The sequence below is a fragment of the Perognathus longimembris genome, chromosome 6, assembly GCF_023159225.1.
Source record: "Perognathus longimembris pacificus isolate PPM17 chromosome 6, ASM2315922v1, whole genome shotgun sequence".
In the NCBI taxonomy this organism is placed as follows: domain Eukaryota; kingdom Metazoa; phylum Chordata; class Mammalia; order Rodentia; family Heteromyidae; genus Perognathus; species Perognathus longimembris.
Genome location: NC_063166.1, coordinates 516,718 through 537,582, shown reverse-complemented (window position 1 = coordinate 537,582; position 20,865 = coordinate 516,718). Strand labels below are relative to the sequence as shown.

At 36.0% G+C, this 20,865-nt stretch overlaps 1 protein-coding gene across 5 annotated transcripts in view; it reads right to left on the bottom strand.

Moving 5' to 3' along the window:
- Positions 1–20,865, bottom strand: part of Khdrbs2 (KH RNA binding domain containing, signal transduction associated 2) — a 223,691-nt gene that overhangs the window by 129,553 nt on the left and 73,273 nt on the right. For 3 of the 5 annotated variants that reach the window (XM_048347557.1, XM_048347556.1, XM_048347559.1), the window contains exon 3: positions 4,757–4,873. The exons of the other annotated variants lie outside the window; for them this stretch is intronic. In XM_048347557.1, the coding sequence (XP_048203514.1) occupies positions 4,757–4,873 (117 nt within the window). The remainder of the gene's footprint in view (positions 1–4,756; positions 4,874–20,865) is intronic. 5 annotated transcript variants of the gene reach the window in all.

Sequence of the window (20,865 nt, the reverse complement as noted above, 5' to 3'; positions counted from 1 at the left end):
ACACAGAGGAAGACTAGAAAATGTGACCAGAGCACAAATGAAGGACCATGGTACTCTCTGGTGCGATGGGGAAACGGTAGCTGATAGCAGGCTACTATCTATTTACCAAGAACGTGAAGAGAAGAGCTTGAGCCTTGTAGGCACCAGAAAATGATAAAAGCAATGGAAACCTTAGTTACCTTCATTTGGTCAACAGATACTATATACAAGTACGGAAATGATACACTGTGCTTCATAAATATGCACAACTAAATTTTAAGGGAACTGAAGTATTAACTGCTTTGATCTCATCATTATATACTGCATCCATTCACAGAATTATCTTAGATGCACACTGCATCACAGGTGCAATATAAAAACCTGAGTGGCAAGGGACAATGAATGGAATGGCGCCACAGTTAAGTTACATTTTAAAATCTTTTCTTCATTTAAGCCATGGGTTACCACTAAGAATTAGGATAATTTATTTTTCTTTAAACCTCCCCCCCCCCCAGTTTCTTCCTATATAACAGTCTTTTGTGGGTTTCATATCTGTGGTGAATTTGATCAAAGTACAATGTGTGCTACAAATATCACTGCAATGATACCTTTATACAATTAATTTATGCTAATAAAATTTTAAAAGGTAATGTATCTTTGATTCATAATACATAAAGTATTGCTAGTTTCATTGAAGCTTATGAAAAAAACTAAGCCTGGATAGGCTTATAGCTTTCATTTATATTTTCTTTCTAAAGTCATAGAACACTGCTGTGAATGACAAATTACTCACACTTGAAAAACAAAAACTTGAACATAAAAAGTGTAGCTTACAAATATGATAAAGTATTTTATTCTTCAATTCACATTCTTCACTCTTATAATTATTTGATCACTCACAGTCAAATACATAATTTTTTTTGTTTTTTTTTGTTTTTTTTTTGGCCAGTCCTGGGCTTGGACTCAGGGCCTGAGCTCTGTCCCTGGCTTCTTTTTGCTCAAGGCTAGCACTCTGCCACTTGAGCCACAGCACCACTTCTGGCCATTTTCTGTATATGTGGTGCTGGGGAATTGAACCCAGGGCCTCATGTATACGAGGCAAGCACTCTTGCCACTAGGCCATATCCCCAGCCCCATACATAATGTTTTGAAATTATGTACCGATTAAACATTGAAACTCAGGTTTCATCGTATCCACCTGAAATATTTTTCCATAATGTCATATTCCTCCTCAGGCAGAACCTTTCAGTCTAATGTACTAACTTTTTAGAATTTGGACAAAAGAAATAAAGGAAAGCAGTTAAGTAAAATAAAAATAAAAATCAATCAATCTGTCATTTATATATTTCCTTATCCTTCACAACTTGAGTGATATTTCAGCAAATATTTTGCATATTTTGCTGTCTCAGTCTTGACGAACTTGAACTCTCCTCTGCAGAAGAGCAGCTGAGAAAAAAAATGTTGGTCTTCTATGCATTTTATTAGGGGTATGGCTAAAATGAACGACAGAATGTCTGAGCTTTTGGTTTCCCGGGATTATACAGTGCTTTGGTGTTTTGGATTTTGAAGAGTTGAAAGGCGAGTCCATGGACCCAATGACAGGGTGATTGACAAGCACTGAGCGTGGCTTTGTCCCTTCAGGATTTGAGAGACTGAGACTTTTTGATGTTGGGCTGAGCCCAGCAGCCAAATGAGGAGGATGGATGGTGTGGGGCTCGTACCCACATTGCCCACCAGGCAGCCACTTTTCTTTGAAGGTTTCTAGTTGATTTTATTGTTGATGAAAACCAGCCTTGCCATGAAATCGGAAAGGATTTACTAAAGTATCCATCACAACTACAGAAGACACATTATAAAACAGAAACTGCACACATTATTAGCACATCAAAGACAGAAAGAATATGCCTTGAGAATTATCACACATTTTCAAAGAAGCTTCCCCAAACTACACTTTCTACATATCATCACTAACACCCTTTAATACTGTATTCTCTCAGTAAAACCAACCCTACTAACTAAAACATCAACAGGTCTTTCATTACTATACAATTCTATTACAATAGCCATTTGTGACCCCTATCTAAGGACAATGGGTAAGTCAATGGATAAGAAATTTGCTCTCAGATGTTCTCGCTTCCCCATTCTTCTTTGCATGTGTTCGTTAGCACAGAACAGTCAGTTCCCTGAAGTCTGCACACAAGGGATTTCTAGTGATGCTACAGTTCTGTGGTTATTTGCAACCAACTGGCCATGTGAATATACAGGTCTTAGGCCTAAAAAGAAATTTCTGACTTGTTAGTCAATTTCTTAAGGAGCTTTAAAATAGTGCAAACACTATGCATTCTATATTTCACCAAGAATATCTTTTAGCCTCAAAGCTTGAAATTTCTTTCTAGATGGTTTTAGATAGAATGTCAGCTCATCCCTTCAGGGGTCTGACCACTGTGAAAAGAAACCTTGACTCTTTGTAGGCTTTTGCAGTTGAGGTTACTTGGATATTATATTTTATTTTGGTTTGGTTTTTGTTTCCTTTCTTTGCAAAAAGAGTTGTTTCGGTAGGTATAATTAAAGAAAAAGTCACGTTTCCTAATTATTACCCATTAGAATTAGTTTCTGCATAGTATGGTTCATTTATCCCTATGTCAGCAGGAATAAATTTTAAAATCTTATTTTTCTACCAATAGATTAGAAGTATTACCAAATGTATGGGAACAAACCTAAATGATTCTGTAATTCCTAATCCAAACAATCACCTTTACCTTAATTATTTTTAAAGAAAATGTTAGATTTAATTAAACTGTATTTAATTTGATCGCAAGCTTTAAGAAGGCTGAGTCATGTTATAAGGTTGAATTTTCTCCTAAGCAGATAGCTGATGTGGAGTGAAAACAATCTATTATTAACATTGTTGAACAAAAGTGAGGCTGACATTTATTAAGTAATATTTTCTAAAGACTTGTCTGATTAAAGGAGACTGTTTCTACTTCCTGTCAAATCCTATACACTTTGGATAAACATTGCTAATTTTTGAATCTTTATTCAATCAGGCCACCTTGAGAAGAGGGCTGGATATGTACTGATTGATGTATAGTTAAGGAGTGTCTTCAATATATAAATACACAGTTGGGGGTGTATATGTGTGTGTGTTAGTGAGTATACAATCTTTCACATGATGTGTTTCAGTGTCTATTTGTCATCCATACCTACATTCTTTTTTTTTTTTTGCCATTATCAGGCATTGGGCTCAGCCTTTCACTCCCGTGTGGCTTGCTTGCTCAGCTTGTGCTCCACCACTTGAGCCATGCCTCTTGTACAGCTATTACTGACCATCTTAGAGATGAAGTCTTACAGGTTTTGTGTCTGGGCTAGCTTCCAACCATATTCCTCTTAAGAAGCTAGGATTATAGACATCAGTTCTGTCACCCAGTGACAACTGCCTATTAATTAGATTAACATATAAAGACTGTAATCTCAAGAGAATATATTGTAGACTGAACCAAAATACATTTCAGGTTGAGAAGCACATAAATAATATATGATTATAAAGAAATAAGAGTAGTCTAAGGGGCTGGGGATATAGCCTAGTGGCAAGAGTGCCTGCCTCGGATACACGAGGCCCTAGGTTCGATTCCCCAGCACCACATATACAGAAAACGGCCAGAAGCGGTGCTGTGGCTCAAGTGGCAGAGTGCTAGCCTTGAGCGGGAAGAAGCCAGGGACAGTGCTCAGGCCCTGAGTCCAAGGCCCAGGACTGGCAAAAAAAAAAAAAAAAAAAAGAGTAGTCTAAGGATAAAATTCTGGCCTCTGAGAGTCTGAATGAGGAGACAGTGACAAGGGCCTGAGAACCTAGTAAGAAAGCAGAATAGTGATCACAAACAGATGGTACTTAAATCCTAGAAATAAAAATGTGATTCCAAAATAAGAAAACACACTGGAAATCTAGTTAATACAATATAGGAGGTTAAAAATAAAGTACCAAAGATCAATGATAAAGTAGATGAATTTGGCCAATCAAGAAAATCAAAGGAAAATTCTAGGAAAACTGCAAATAAACATGCAAAAGCTATGGAACACCTTCAAAAAAAACCAAAGCTATGAACTGGGGGAAGTGGAGGGGAAAAGCCAGAAGTGCTACTGTGGCTCAAGTGGTAGAATGCTAGCCTTCCTTAAGCAAAAGAAGCCAGGGACAGCATCCAAGCCCTGAGTTCAAGCCCCAGGAATGGCACGCATGCACACATACATGCACACAACCACTTTATATATTTCTTGGCTTATTCTTTTGAGCATGAGGTGAGTTCTTCAGTGTCACTGAAATGTCAAGAATAACTAAGTTTTGCTCTTTGTATATCTGCAGATAAAGATCTGAAATTACTTTACATAACATGATCAAAAGGAAATAGAGCAGAGAGATAGATAAAAAGAAAGGATGATACAATATATGCAATTAGATGATACAACTTGAGAAAGAAATAGCATCCAGTTATAAAATTAAAGAAAATGAACACAGATGTACAGAATCATATTACATAGGATACACAAGTGAAGAGTTTTGATAGCAACCTATGCAGCCAACTACAGAAAATGACAATTCAGAATACATGATCTCAAGAGCTGTGGACAGTAATGGATTCTATGATGATGGAGAAGACATCAACACAGCAACAGGATGGTATCAGAAAAATGCTGGAACTGCAGCTCAGGGTGCTTGTAAATGTGACTATCAGTCTTACAGGTAACTCTCCTGAATGTGGCAAAAATCAAGTTCAAAGTTCAGTACCTTTGCTTTATCTCTCATTGATCCTTTTCCCAGGATAGACATTTTAGCACCTGTTTCTTCCTGTAGCCTCTTCAAGGAGTTTCCTCTTGGTCCAAGCAATTTCCCCACAAAATTGAACTAGGAAACAAAAATCAACAAATGTCTGTTTTAAGCTATGATAAAAAATGTGTTTTGTACCAAGAGTAGTTGAAGATTTATAAGATTTTTTTTCAACTTTACCATTTAAAAGACTTAGTCCATAAAGACCCCAAGACATCTATGCAAGTATTTCAGACCTTCAATCCAAGACCCATTGTGAATGGGATACCTCTTCTTAAAGGAATGCTAAAATCAGTACAATTTGAACACCATTTACTTAAATATCCAGATCAGTTACTTATTATTGAAAGAAATTGGGAAAATCTCACTGGTCTGCAAATTGTGTCAAAAGCTCTTTCTTTTCAAATAGATTATCAAAATAAGAATTGAGGGCAGACATGGTGATCTATGCCTCCATATGCTCCTCAGAGATTGAGAGAAGAGAATCACAAGTAGAAGGAAGCCTGGACAAAGTTAGTGAGATACTATCTCAAAGATAAATATAAAAATAACAAGGCCGGAGCCATGGGTTAAGAAGTACAGCACTTGCCTATGAAGTGTAAGAGGATATGGACTCAATGCCAGACATTAAAAAAATCAACCATAAAGATTTATTATGAAGCTGCAAAATACTTTACATGATTTTTTAAATGAAGTGTATTGCCTAGATTTGTCAAACATTACTTTTGCCCAATATATTCTCAAATTGGAATTTTATTCCTCAGTAATGCATTCTCTGTTAAAGAGTTGAACTTTGGATCAGTAAATAAAATATGTGAACAAGTTTTTGTTTTTTTTTTAAGAATGGTTAAACAATTAGAGATGTAGCTTGAGTGTTAGAGTACAAATCTTGAGCAAAAAAGCTCAAGGACTGTGCACAGGCACTGAATGTAAGCCCTATGACTGGCACACACACACACACACAAAAAGGTAACAACCATGATACATAAAAAATGATTTGTCTAAATCAAATTTTTTGAGTTACATGCAAGTTGTTTATTCATCCTGAAATACTGCTGGGAATAGGTGTTTGAAAGCAGTGCTCAGAGTATGAAAGACAGTTTACTAATGGACCAAATGACCTGGATTTGTAATCATGCTATAATTTACTTAAAGTATATAGAATAAAATGCGCCAAAACTAAGGTAGGAGCTTGAAGAAGAAATAAAAGTCTTTGAATTTGACATCTATCTTTTAGAACTATGATCTTAAACTAATAAATAAATGTACCATGTTTCTTCAGAGACTATTTGAGGGGTAGGAACTGGGCAGGCAGCCTGTGGAGAACTGGAAATGTCTGATAGTGGTTATAGAATTCCTTCTTTAGGTGATGAATAAATTTTAAATTAGATCACAGTATGGTTATACAACTCTCTGAACACACTAACCAATACTGTATGGTTTATAAATTGTACATCAATAAAGTTACTATTAAACAAAGTATATCATTAAAGTATTTTAAAGGCGCAAATCATATTTAAGGGTAAAAACATAATTTTCCTTTTCTGAGTTAGCTTTGATATCAAGAGTCTATAATCTTGATGAATGAGCTTTGAGGTTTTTGGGGGGTTTTTTTGGCCAGTCCTAGGCCGTGAGCTCAGGGCCTGAGCACTGTCCCTGGCTTCTTTTTTGCTCAAGGCCAGCACTCTGCCACTTGAGCCACAGCGCCACTTCTGGCCATTTTCTGTGTATGTGGTGCTGAGGAATCGAACCCAGGGCCTCATGTATACGAGGCAAGCACTCTTGCCACTAGGCCATATTCCCAGCCCCTTGAGATATTTTTGGATTTTCTACTTTGGGGTAGTCCACATAGTTTGGAGTATGTCTGTCTCCTAAAGCTTTAGTGTTATTCCTCTGTGTCATGTCTGAGACTGTTTTTGTAATATATTGGTTCATGACCTTAAAAAATTATTTTAGCATCTTCTTTTCCCCAATTCTCAATTGAAGCACTGTACACCTGTCTGAATAAAAATGATTCAGAACATGAAATTTCTGATGAAATGTTCACCAAATCACCTATGAAGGTAGGAGATGGGATTTATGCTTAGTTTAATGACATGAGCTACAGAACTATATTCTTATCTGCATAACAAATTGTTATTTGAATCTTGTATTTTAGAATTTTAAATTTCTTCAAACAAGCCATAATGGAGCTGTCAAGATTTTGGTCATTTGCATGGGATGCAATTCTTATTTCACAAAACATAAATCTCTTACATACTCTGTACACATGGACACGGTTCAGATGTTTGTTCTTAAAATACTTTCCATGTTTATTCAATGCCATGGGACAAATCCATGTGCTTACATGGACAAGAAAATACTAACCCACAAAGGAGAGCTGACTGAGCTCATACCATGTGCTGAGTCCTACCTGTTCCAGCACTAGGAGCATAGAAGGGAAGAAGTTTCTTCCATACAAACATTAATTTCAAATTTAATTAGCCAATAGATTTTTTGTTTGTAAGATGGTATCTAGCTTTGTTGATGTTCAAGCTGCTTAAACCAACTAGCAAAGTGTTTAGTATTTTACTATATGGCATTATAGATAAAAGATCTGCCTTAATTTCCTAAGGCATTCATAAAAAAGGCATTTTTCCAATTTTTTCATTTAAATACTGAAGATATGCTTAATACTGATTAAAGGAATAGGGAATGTACTAGTCTGTCTAGCTTACTTTTTAACCACCTTCATGTAGGTAGGATTCTTGTCTGCTTTTCCACAGTCCTCAATAGAGCCTGCCTGGTGTGTGGTTTTGATTATGCAAGTATCCCAGTAAATAAGAAGCGTTAGGTTCCTGGGGTTATTACTGTAACTTCCTGGTAGCTAGTGATACTGGATATATTGCCAAGGGCCCACTGACATTGTGCTTCCTTGGAGAAAAGAATTCGAAAAATGTATGCCCACTGTTAAGTGTGTTGTTTTTCGTATTACTGGGCTATGAAAGCTACTTACATATGCTAGATACAAGACAGCCATCTGAAGTATGATTGCATATATTTTTGAATAAACAAATAAAAAAATAAAACATATCAAAGATTCACTTCAAAGTCACTCTAGAATGTTATGAAAATTTTCACTTCAAAATACATTTTCACTCAAAAAATGTTGAATTTGACGGAATTTAACTTCCTGAAGATCAAGTACTCAAGGAGGAAACCTACTTGCCCAACAATGGCAAGTAGGTGAATGCCCGTGAGGCCCTACGGAAGGGGCTGCCTTTCCTGCACCGCACTTGGTGCAGGCCAGTAAGGTGCTGCTTTCTGAAGGAGTCACAAGCAAAGTGCACAACATGTACACCAGGCTAGCAGTGCTTGTGTACATAAGTGCATTTCTAACCTGGGCATCTCTGAAAAGTCTCTTGAAACCTTTCTTGAAGAGGCAATGCCCCCTCTCCCATTCCATGCTTTCCTACTCTATCTTTGCCTTTCATGAGTCTTGATTATGCTGCTGTGATAAGTGAAGAAAGGTTAGAGTGTTTACTTCATTTTAGCTCTGTCCTACCTATGCTGATGGACACAGGTGCTCTATAATTAAAATGCAAGAAGGACTGAATTGATGAACAGTAAGGGAGGCATTGTGCCACAAAAGAGCATAGCACAAGGGAAGACAGAGACACACTGGAGATGCAGTGTCAACTTTCAATGTCCATCTTTCAAAAGCCACTTATGAATGTGCCATTTATCTTTCTAAATACTTTTGCAGCCCAAGGAAAAAGCCATTTTCCCACACAAAGTGCACAGGTAGCCACATTACAATGGTATATTGTGCTATTTTCAGCAAAGTGACTTTTTAGTGCTGCTGACTAAGAATACCTGCATGATACCTTGCTTGTAAAATCAACCATTTCCAGCAATTCTGCAATTTGCCCTGGCCATGTACCACCTGATCATATTTTTTAAGATAATGTGGCCCAAATATGGATTCCAAGAGGCTGAGAAATGAACAAGTTTCTACGCATGTTAGAATCTTATAATCAGTATCATAAAACAATAACTACTGGATGACATAATAAAATAATTGTATTTCTGGATGTGTGGCTTTTATTTTACCAAAATTCTTACATTTGTCAGAGAATTAGAACACATGTGTGAGTTGATTGTGTAAAGTATCAAGTTTTATAATGCAAAAATACTATAATTTCAACTGTAGGTAACTAAACAATTTTATGACCACTTTTCCCTTAACCAAAGATGAACCTACTGCTACAAATCTATGCATTAAATTATACTTTATCCTGTATTACAGGGACCAAGAAAAGGAGTATTTTATGATTAATCATACCAAAGAAAACATGACAGAAACTGAAGGAAAATTTTATCAAATTCTTGAAAGTTAGCATGAAGTACAATAATTATTCCATGTCTAAGATCCAATATTCTGAAGAAAATTATACCGCAGAAAATACATTTAAGGTACTTTAGTTTCAATCTCCATGATGTTAAAAGTTTTTAAAGTGCTTTGATACAAAATAGAAAATCACATACTTTAGAGACAGTCAATAAATTTTGCATTTTCTCCTGAAAGGGAACATTTTTGTGTGTCATTGTCAGAAGATTTACTTCTAGAGAAGAAGCAACTGTGTTTTCAAACAATATCTTAGCCAGATTCTAATGGCTAACGTCTATAACCCTAGCTACTCAGGAGGCTGAGATCTGAGATCATGGTTTGAAGCCAGAGGAACAAAAATCCCTAAGACTGTTTTCTCTAATAAACTACTCAGAAAAAGCTGGAAGTAGCACTGTGGCTCAAGTGGTAAAGCACTAGCTTTGGAAAACAAAAAGAATCTCAGGGACAGTGCTCAGGCCCTCAGTTCAAGCCCTAGGACTGGCACAAAAAGTTTTTTTTCTTCAAGAATCTTTTAGTATAATAACTTATCGATAGGCAGGCTGCACTCCAAACTTGCTCACAAAGAATAATATGGCAACATATTCTAGAATAAGTTAATGCAACATGCATGAAAACAATTACTTCTAATCATGAACTATACACAAAGAATAATTCACCATGATCCAAATTGTGTGTCCACAAGTGAAGACAGCAGGACCTGTATAAGGACCTGTATAAGGAGTTGTAATTATATCATATTTTATTTAATATACTTTATCTTTTCCTCTCCTACCAAAAAAAATGCTGTTTCCAAGAATTAGATACATCAATAACAAATTAGAAATTCTTATAAGATATGAACATTTTTACTGTATTTGAATAAATAACTATGAAACATAAAGTTAGAGACCCTGTAAGTATCTAGTATGTATTTAGCCTTTAGATTTAAATTTTCTGCTGCAGAAAATCCCAATAGAAATTTATTGCTTGACACAGTTTTACAAAATGGCATCCAGGCTCACTCCGTAGTCCTAAACTACTCAAGAGGCTGAGATCTGAGGATAACCACATGAAACAAATCTGGTCACAAAAGTTAAAAGAGACAGCACTCAGGTCTTGAGTTCAAGCTCCAGGCATTGTATAAAACAAAGAAAAAAATTGCATATAGTATATTAAGGTATGATTGGTATTGGATTTTGTTGTTGAGTTTCTAATAGCCAAAAAGGAATTCCACTGACAAAGGAAAAATGATCATTTAATCTAACTTACTTGAAATCTTTGTTCCTATATACATCACCTCATAAACCTCTGAATATACAGAATTAGTGGCACTAACAGAATCTTATCTAATTCACTTTGATAAATACTACTTGCACCCCTACCATCATGTAAAAGGATGAAGATAGGATGCAGCCATATCAAGCTTGTCCCAGGAAGTTGTCTGAAATCCAAAGCCCCAGAAAACTGATACATTTGCTGATTTGTTTATCTTAGTTGAATTTTTTTTCAAATTTTTATTATCAAACTGATGTACAGAAAGGTTACAGTTTCATACGTTAGCTTAGTTGAATTTTTTGAGGGAAACTTTTACAAATAATGCCATACAATAAAACCTGAAATATTAGTGTTCATGACATCCAAGTAAGGAGAAACTATAAGGCTTCTGAGATGAAACTATATTTGACTCAGAGCTCTCCTACAGTCGCATATTAATGCAAGATGATGAGTCATAAAGCTCATACTATTCACAGTGAAATAAATGTATGTTTATGAATAAATAAAACTGAACTATAGTTTATTTACAACTGCGAAATAAGTATCAACTGGTTTTTACTTATGATCATCTACCAGCAGGTATTCATCTGAAAATTTAGAATGAAGAAAGTAGGTGTATGCTCAATAGATAATGCTTTACATTAAAACAATTATTTTAACAGAAAAATGAGTAAGATTGGATTCATCTCTTTAAAGAGGCAGACTAGGGCTGGATTACTGTCCATTCTACCTCCAAACCAGGAAAAAGGGCTAAGTAACTCATGGAAGATTATTAAAATCTATCTTGAGATATAAAAAGGGCCAAAAGAAACACTTGTTTTATTTAGAGTGTGAATACACTTGCGTGTGTGCAAACACACACAATACACAGATATAAACTTATAATATGACTCTGGAAGTATGAAAAATCTGACTCTGGCAATCTCTAAGTTGTAATGAAAATAACAAAAACCAGAAATAGTAGTGCTTAAAATTACCTCTGGAATAAACAAGATGACTCTGAACTAGTAAAAAAAAAACTAAAGAAAATGCATGAAATTATTCATGTTGCATCATTAAGGATGACAAATATGTTTTCTGTCAATAGCCTTAATGAGGTATTGTGTGGATTGATAATCGTGGATTCTCACATTTCTCACAACATGCTTCATTTGAGAAATGCACTCCTGTGAAAGAAGTTCATTAAATTTATTTTATCTGTTACAGAAACAAAATTCTTATGACAAATTAAATTGCAACTATTTTCCTTTACTTTCCAGAAAGATAAGTGATTAAATGGATCTTCAATTCCTTTTTTAATTTAAATATATTGTCAAAATGATGTACAGAGGGGTTATAGTTACATTCGTAAGGTAATGAGTACATTTCTTGTTGAATATTGTTACCCTTCCCTTGTTTTTCTCCCATTTTCCTCCCCCCTAATCTCTCCTCCACCCAAGTTGTAACGTTCATTTCCAACATACTGTCTTGTGAGTACAACTGTTGCATTGGATTTCCCTTTGTCCTTTGTCTCACACCATTTTGTTGTTCTCCTTCCCTTCCCCAATTCAGATAAATGTATATACAAGACACAGGGTACCGAATCAAATACAGTGACAACAGGGGATAAACCAGAGAGGGAGAAAAAAGAAAAAAGAAATAATTCCTCCAGCACTGTTCTTTCTGCTTAGGATTGTTTTTGCTATTCTAGGTCTTTTATTGTTCCATATGAATTTCTGGATTGCTTTCTCTATTTCATTAAAAAATGGTGTTGGGATATTAATGGGTATTGCATTGAATTTGTAGATAGCCTTTGGCAATATTGCCATTTTTATTATATTAATCCTCCCAATCCAGGAGCATGGGAGGTTTTTCCATTTCCTTAATTCTAACATAATTTCATTTGTCAAGCTTTTAAAGTTCTACTCAAAGAGGTCTTTCACTTCTTTAGTTAAGGTTATTCCTAGGTATTTTATGTTTTGGGAGGCTATTGCAAAAGGACTTGCTTTCCTTATTTCTGCCTCAGTCTTCGGGTCATTAGCACAGAGAAAGGCCGTTGATTTCTGAGGGTTTATTTTATATCCTGCAACTCTGCCAAAGTTTTGGATCAGCTTTAGTAGCTTGGGGGTAGAGTCTATGGGATTCTTTAGGTATAGGATCATGTCATCTACAAAGAGAGAAAGTTTAACTTCATCTTTTCCTATTTGGATCCCCCTTATATTTTCTTCTTGCCTGATTGCTCTGGCTAGGAATTCTAGTACTATGTTGAGGAGCAGGGGAGAGAGTGGACATCCCTGCCTTGCTCCTGATTTTAAAGGGAATGGCTTTAGTTTTTCACCATTTAGAGTTATGCTTGCTGTTGGTTTGTCATAAACTGCCTTGATTATATTCAGGAATGTTCCCTGGAATCCCAGTTTTTCCAGGGCTTTTAGCATAAATGGATGCTGGATTTTATCAAACGCTTTTTCCGCATCCAGAGATAAAACCATGTGGTTCTTTACCTTGCTCCGGTTGATGTGGTGGATTACATTAATTGACTTGCGTATACTAAACCAACTTTGCATCCCTGGGATGAATCCAGTTTGATCGTGGTGTATGATTTTTTTGGTGACCTGTTGAAGTCGATTGGCCAGAATTTTGTTGAGAATTTTTGCGTCTATGTTCATCAGGGAAATCAGTCTATAGTCCTCTTTCCGTGATGAGTACCTGCCTGGTTTTGGGATGAGGGTTATACTGGCTTCATAGAATGAGTCTGGTAGTGAACGTTCTCTTTCAATTTCATTGAAGAGTTTGAGAAATATTGGTGTGAGTTCTGTTTTGAAGGCCTTGTAGAATTCTGCAGTGAATCCGTCTGGACCTGGGCTTTTCTTGGATGGGAGATCATTTATTGCCGTTTCTATTTCAATACTGGATATGGGTCTGTTTAGAAGGTTTAAATCTTCATGGTTAAGTTTGGGGATATTAATTTTTTCTAGGAAATCATCCATTTCTTCCAAGTTCTCGAATTTGTTGGCATAAAGGTTTGCAAAATAGTCCCTTATTATTTTCTGAATTTCGGTTATTTCTGTGGTGATGTTACCTGTTTCATCTCTTATCTTGTTTATTTGAGTGTGCTGCCTTCGTTTTTTGGTCAGGTTTGCCAGGGGCCTGTCTATCTTGTTGATTTTATCAAAGAACCAACTCTTTGTTTTGTTGATTCTTTCGATGGTTTTTTTCGTCTCTAATTGATTTAATTCTGATTTGATTTTAATTATTTGCTTCCGTCTATTCACTTGGAGTTTGGCTTGTTGTTCTCTCTCAAGGAAATTAAGGTGCTTCCTTAAGTTACTGAGTTGCTGTTTCTCCAGTTTGTTGATGTATGCACTCAGAGATATAAATTTTCCTCTGAGTACTGCCTCTGCTGTGTCCCAAAGGAGCTGGTACTTCGTGTCCTCAAGTGAACTGAACACCTGGGGGGGGGGGAGGGAAAGTGGGAGGAAGGAGGGGGGTATGAGGGACAAGGTAACAAACAATACAAGAAATGTATCCAGTGCCTAACGTATGAAACTATAACCTCTCTGTACATCAGTTTGGTAATAAAAATTTGAAAAAGAAAAAAAGAAAGAAAAAAGAAATAACTTCACACAGTACATTTAAAACAGAAACAACAAAGAAAAACCTCTTGTTTCTGTATCTTGGGGTTCATTTTGCTTAGCACCATCTTATGTACATATTATCATATGTACATAGCTACTGAGCTATTGTGATCCTCTTCTAGGACTATCCTAGATATCCTAAATATACTAATTACTAAAACTGAGGGAAACCAAGGAGTCTATGTTTCCTTGGGTCTGGCTTACTTCACTTAAATTCTTATAATACATATAAATAAATACATACATGTCTCTAAAATCCTTAAAACAAAACACTTGAATGTATATACATGAAACTCAAACATTAAACAATAAGATGACAAATATTGGTACAATATTAAAATTGTTAGAAATTAAAGTTTAAATATTACTTGATTCTTTAGGTTTCTAAGAGAATAATTTGCACTATCTACTAATTCTGATAAGAATATATTATGCTTGAGCCACTAAAATGTACTAATATTAAGTAATAGTTAAGCAGGTAGGAAATAGGCACTGAATTTATTTGAGACAATCATGGTGAGACTGGCTAACTAAGACATGTGCAAGTGAGATGGCCTGAAGTTCTAAATTAGGGCGAGAGAGAATGTGCAGAAAAAAGTGCTATATATGTGGTGGAAAAAGTGGGAAGAAAATATAGAATTGGAAACATGAAAGCTATAGGGCATAGATATGTATGACTCTAACTCCAGTTACTCCAAGGCAGATTCAAGAAAATTACAAGTTGAAGGCTGGCCTTGGCAAAGTTAATGAAAACTTATCACAAAAAACAAAACAGTATAAAAAAGGCAGGGCTGTGAGCACTTGCCTAGCATATACAAGTTCAATACTTGGGTTCAACTCCCAAATACTGAAAAAGAAAAAACAAAAAGCATCAAAGGCACAGAGTCCTGTGGAGATCAGCATTCCCCCGGAGGAATAGGAGACAGCAAGAACAAACTAAAGATCTAAACTTAGAATCTGATTCTGGATATATGGACAACGTTTCTATGGTTATCTTTAAGACACAAATAAAATGACAAAAAGTACAAGTATTTTCTTGCTTAAAAGTATCTCTGGAAGACAGAGAAAACACTCCAAAAATTATGCAACCATAGAAAGGCCTGAAGAGCTGAAAAAATTCTGGGCAGAAAAAAAGGCAATACTGGAGTACAATTCCCAGACTTTAAATTTCAATTCTCAGACTTCAAAAACAATTCCCGAGTTCAAACTGAAAAAAACAGTTTGGCACCGACAGGAAAACAGGCCATAAAACCAGCAGAACAGGCTAGAAAACTCAGATATAAATCAATATACCTAGAGTCATCTTTCAACAAATGGGGTTAGAAAAAGTAGATATCCATATACAGAAGACTGAATATCTGTCAGTCACCCTGCACTAATATAAACTCAAAAGGTCTCAAAGACCTCAAATAATAAAATGAATAAAACTATTTAAAAACTATCTCTGGAATAAACATATTATTCTTAATTAGTAACAAACATTAGAGAAAACAAGAAATTACTTATGTTACATTTCTGAAAATGATAATAAAAGATGAAAAATCACCAAAATTTGAATTGGTGGTGGTGGTAGGAAAATAGCTACAGAAAAGAAAGAATATAAATATCATCATCACAGGGACTAGGAAACAGGAAGTAAAAAAAAGTGATATGAGTATACAAGGAAAAGAGAAAAATCCATGAGAAGACAGGCTGTAGAAAATACAGAATTCGATCTTAATGTATATGTGAAATAAAAGGTGGGTTAACCACAACCAAAATGCCATGAAGGAACCTGCCTGTGGAGCTTCACTTTCTGGAGACCAAGAAGAAACAGGAGACATTTGAGCAGAATGATGAGGGGCAAAGAAAGGTCCTATAGCAATGTGTTGAGGAACAAGTAGAAAATGAAAGCTCCAGTTAGAGTTAGGCTTGAAAAAGCTGCAGTATGATGGAAAGTTACTACAAAATGAACAAGTATGGAAGAGAGGCACTGAAAGAAGGAGGACCTACTACTTATTCCATTCCTCATTTGCATAAACCAGTGAGAACAAGGATTGTCTTTCTGTGTTTTATTACACGTTGTATGCATAAACTATCAACACAATGCACCCCATAATGACTCTAAAATATTATCTCTCTTATATGAAGTAGAAGTCATAGGAAGGAAAACTCACTGGAATCAAGTAAAATTGAAATATGAGAAAAGAGAAGTATATAGTGAACTTGATTGTCCTTTGGAATTAGTGAAAATGTGTTCTTGCCTTCTGCTAAGAGTTGAGAGTAGCTTTAGAAGTGTATGTGTGTGTGTGTGTGTGTGTGTGTGTGTGTGTGTGTGTGTGTGTTGGTCCTAGAGTTTGAACTCAGGGCCTGGGTACTATCCAAACATTTTTGCTCAGAGCTAGGGTACTATCACTTGAGCTACAGCTCCACTTCTGGTTTTTTTTGGTGCTAAATTGGAGGTAAGAATCTCCCAGACTTTCATGCCTGGGCTGACTTTGAATCACAGTCTTCAGTGAGCCACTGGCTCTAGCCACATTAGAACTTTTGAAGACTGGTTTTATTTTACTCTGTGGTGATTATGTTCTTCAAAGGCTTGCTTGTATAATTTACATACAAAAGTTAAAGAAATAGGTGGGATAATCCTAAACTTAGGGAAAGCCCATAGCAGGGTACAGTCAAGGGTTCTGGTTGAGTCACTTTGGAGGTTGGGGAACTGTAAAGCTATATGCTACTTCTCAATCCATATAGATGAGATCATCTACACACAAGGGCAGAGCAAAACTGTCTAGGGAAAAAAAAAGCCCTGAAAACATGAGAAGATGACCAGGGAAAGCAGATGACTACTAAGACAAAAGAAATGGCAGTAGAGAAAATAGAATGAAAACAAGAGAAAAGTTTCCCTTTAAAACAACCCTGGGTTCCAGTAGATATCAAGAATTACTTTTAAAGTACTTTTTGTTTTTTAATAAGTTAATCCTTCAATAGGTTAGGGGTTTTTAATGGAATCAGATGTTTCTATTCACCATTGCTAGTCTTGTGACCCCAAGAGCGGTTTGTTCTAAAAATTTCTGTTGTTAATCTCAGGAAAACAGGAAATGAACATTCATTATCAGTTAATATGCCCTAATCAACAGCTGGTGCTTGGCACTGTAAGTGTATTGCATTGTCAAATAATTTCCTGGTAGAATACATAGGTTGTGCATAAGTTGTATGAGAGAGCCAGGTGGAATCTACCAGAAACCTCCAGAGGACAGAGAAAATGTTTGCTTAACATTTATTGACCACTAATCATGAATAATGACTGAATAAAACTGAAAATCTCTCTTTGCCAGGGAGTGCAGCTATTATTTGTTTTCTTCAAGAATCTGACTTTAAAAGAAAGAAAATTTGCTAAAATAAATTATACAGCATAAAGATTACCCTGAATTTAGGCTGTTTTCCCCCCAAGGAGGTCAGAACTCAACATCACTGTTTGTTTTTTTTTCAAATTTTTATTATCAAACTGATGTACAGAGAGGTTACAGTTTCATACATTAGGCATTGGATACATTTCTTGTACTGTTTGTTACCTTGTCCCTCATACCCCCCTCCCCCTCCCCCTTACCCTTTCCCCCCCTGAGGTGTTCAGTTCACTTACACCAAACAGTTTTGCAAGTATTGCTTTTGGAGTTGTTTGTCTTTTTTTACCCTGTGTCTCTCAATTTTGGTATTCCCTTTCAATTTCCTAGTTCCAATACCAGTATACACGGTTTCCAATATATTCAGATAAGATTACAGAGATAGTGTAGGTACAACCACAGGAAGGTGATACAAGAACATCATCAATAATAGAAGCTACAGATACACATGGGACTTTGAAAGTAGTTACAACTGTGACATCACTGGTTTAATTTTATCATTACATTACTGAGGTATACTTAGGAACATGATTTTCCCAGGTGTTATAAGCAATGTGAAACAACAAGCATTTTAAGTCCCACTCAGCAGGTTAGAGTGACAGGTGTCTTATGAAAAGTAAAGTTACCACAGGCATAATGTCATTCCCAGGCCTGGGAAGCCACAGTAGCTAGGACTGACAGAGCCTGTCATAGCACTTAGGGGCATCAAGCAGCAGCTTGTCTGAGGGAGGCAATGACACCATCTTTGTTTGACAATAGTGAGCATCATACACCATGCACAGGCTCTGCCACACCCCCACATCACTGGACACTGCTTGCAAATTGTCCTTCTGGGGTGGAAATCTTACAAGGAAGGTCACATATCTTAGAGCCGCAATGGGCTGCAAAGGTCACCAGGTTCATACATATATGTCAGTAATATATTGCAGCACACACTATGCTTTATAACATGCACACAGAACTCTAATTTTTCAACTATTCTTTATAAGAAATGGAACTATTTAGTTACCCTGCTGCTACTTATGAAGAAAACTGAGGTAATTGTAAATTATTTAAAGCTATAATTCCCTTAGTATGTAACAGAAACTTATCAAATTTATTTAAGTCATTCACTCCACAGTTGGACACAAAAGTCACAGAAGTTGAAGGCATCGTTCCTTTCTTTTTCAATGAGCTATACATTCTACAATTATTAAAAGTCCAGGTCTGGGATTGTGGCTTAGTAAGGGTACTCGCCTAGCATGCATAAAGCTGTGGGTTTGACTCCTCAGTACCACATAAACAGAGAAAGCCAGAAGTGGCACCGTGGCTCAAGCGGCAGAGTGCTAGCCTTGAACAAAAGTCAGGGACAGTGCTCAGGCCCTGGATCCAAGCGCCAGGACTAGCACCAAAAAAAAAAAAGTCCATATGGCTGCTGTTTGTAAATAAGCTCTAAGAATTACCAATTAATAACAGATACTAAATTGTCACTAGGAAATTGATGATCACATCAGGATCATCAGGAAATAGAATACGGTATGGCTAAGACTGATAGCAGTTTGTTATGAGGATTAGAAATAAAGCATTTAGAACAGTATCTAACAATGTTCAATAGATGTTAATTACTAACTACATTACTCAGTTCCTGGATAATCTCAGCAAATCAAGGAACTTCCTTGTAGATTTACTGAATTTGGTTTTTGTAGGGAGCACAGAACAAAGGCATTAGGTTTAAAATTATGTTACTTAATGACAGTTCTATTACTGCAGTCATCTAAGAAGAGCCAATCAAACATTTCTTTAAGTTGTGCTGCATGATTTACAGGAGTTTGAGCCTGCTGCTCTACTTCACTAGCCCTAACTCTCAGCATTCTCAGAAACCTGTGTCTCCCCGAACCTTCTGGTCAACCTCACTCATCACTCACTGATAAGTCACTCAAATTCAGCAGTGAGTAGATGGTAGGAGCAGAAAAAGAAACTGTGAAATCCAACTTGATAACGATGACCTGAGAACAGGAAATTACACTAAGGAAATAAATATCACCAACTGTCAGATTGGTTTCTAAGGTGTTTCCAGCTATCATTGACATCAGGAAGTACGGAGCTAACAGTCAAAAGCTTCCAAGAGCAGCAGCTTATTCTGAGAGAATTATGCATAATGCTAGAATGGCAATCACTACTCCATAAATTATTTGATATGATTTATCCTCTGGCTTCAACCTGTGATTAAAATAGTTATTTCATGCAAATCAAAATTTCCTTCATGATGCACACAAATATTTCATTGTAATTCTGCCTTTATTACCTGTTTCCCTATATACAGACCTTTATTTTCTACATTCTACAATGACTAATTTATAGGCAAAATGTAAAAAGTACTGAACAAGGACAAGTAACTGATTACACTGTAAAAGAGAAAATGCTACCTTTAGAAACTAAAGCTATCAGCTTATCTGTTCAGGCACATAAGCCTGGATAAGAAAGAGATGAGCACCTGCAGCTCCTCCCCAGCTGTAATAGTTTATTAATTTAGATAAAACATCAGGAATCATCAGGCAGTGCTGATCGAATCTGGAGTTTTATGGTACTGGATTATTTAATCTTGGGAAATCAGTGAACAGATAAACTATTTAATAGCACTTATCTTTGTGCAACAATATATTATATATTATACACCCTATTCAACTATGATCAGCAAAATCTTCTCTCTTGTATTCAGTAGTAAATCAGGGCCAAACTTACTCAAAAAATTTAAAGCAACTTTCAGCATCATATTACAAAATGTGATAAAAAATAAGAAAAGGAAAATTAGCTTGACCTTAGGTAAAGCAAGAGAAACTCAAGAATAAGAATCATATGCAAAACACGTCTCAAATGGTTTTACCGATTCAAAGGTAACAGAGTTTTACATGAATGGATCAGCTTCAGGCAATTCTCTATAAATGCCACTTTCCCACATAAGCTGTTGATAATATGAAATATCAGGGAGTTTGAGGTCATAACATTTGAATACTGTCCCGAACACAGAAGGTATAGAAGGGTTGGTAATTCAGGGCAGATACACATATTTTCAAAATGATAAACAAGCAAGATGAAGACTTAAATTTTCTTATTTATTTGAAATACTAATAAATGCTCTTATAACTGATGCAAGTCTGAAGAGATGAGTGCCCACTTTGCATACAGAAGTGGAAAGTGTCAGGAAAATACATATGCATACTGCAAACATTCTGAATCTATTAACACTGACACCCAAGCTTTGAGCCATGGAGTATTCTCCAGGGCAATACAGCTGTCTCCATAGTCAAGGGATACAAATGAAATGGTTACAATTGCAACTCTTTCTGCATGAAGGGAATCTGGGCAAGTGCTAGTGCATTTACAAAACTTACATCATAAAACAACAAAACTGTGAAGAAAATACAAGAAAAGGCATAAATGCCCAATCTACAT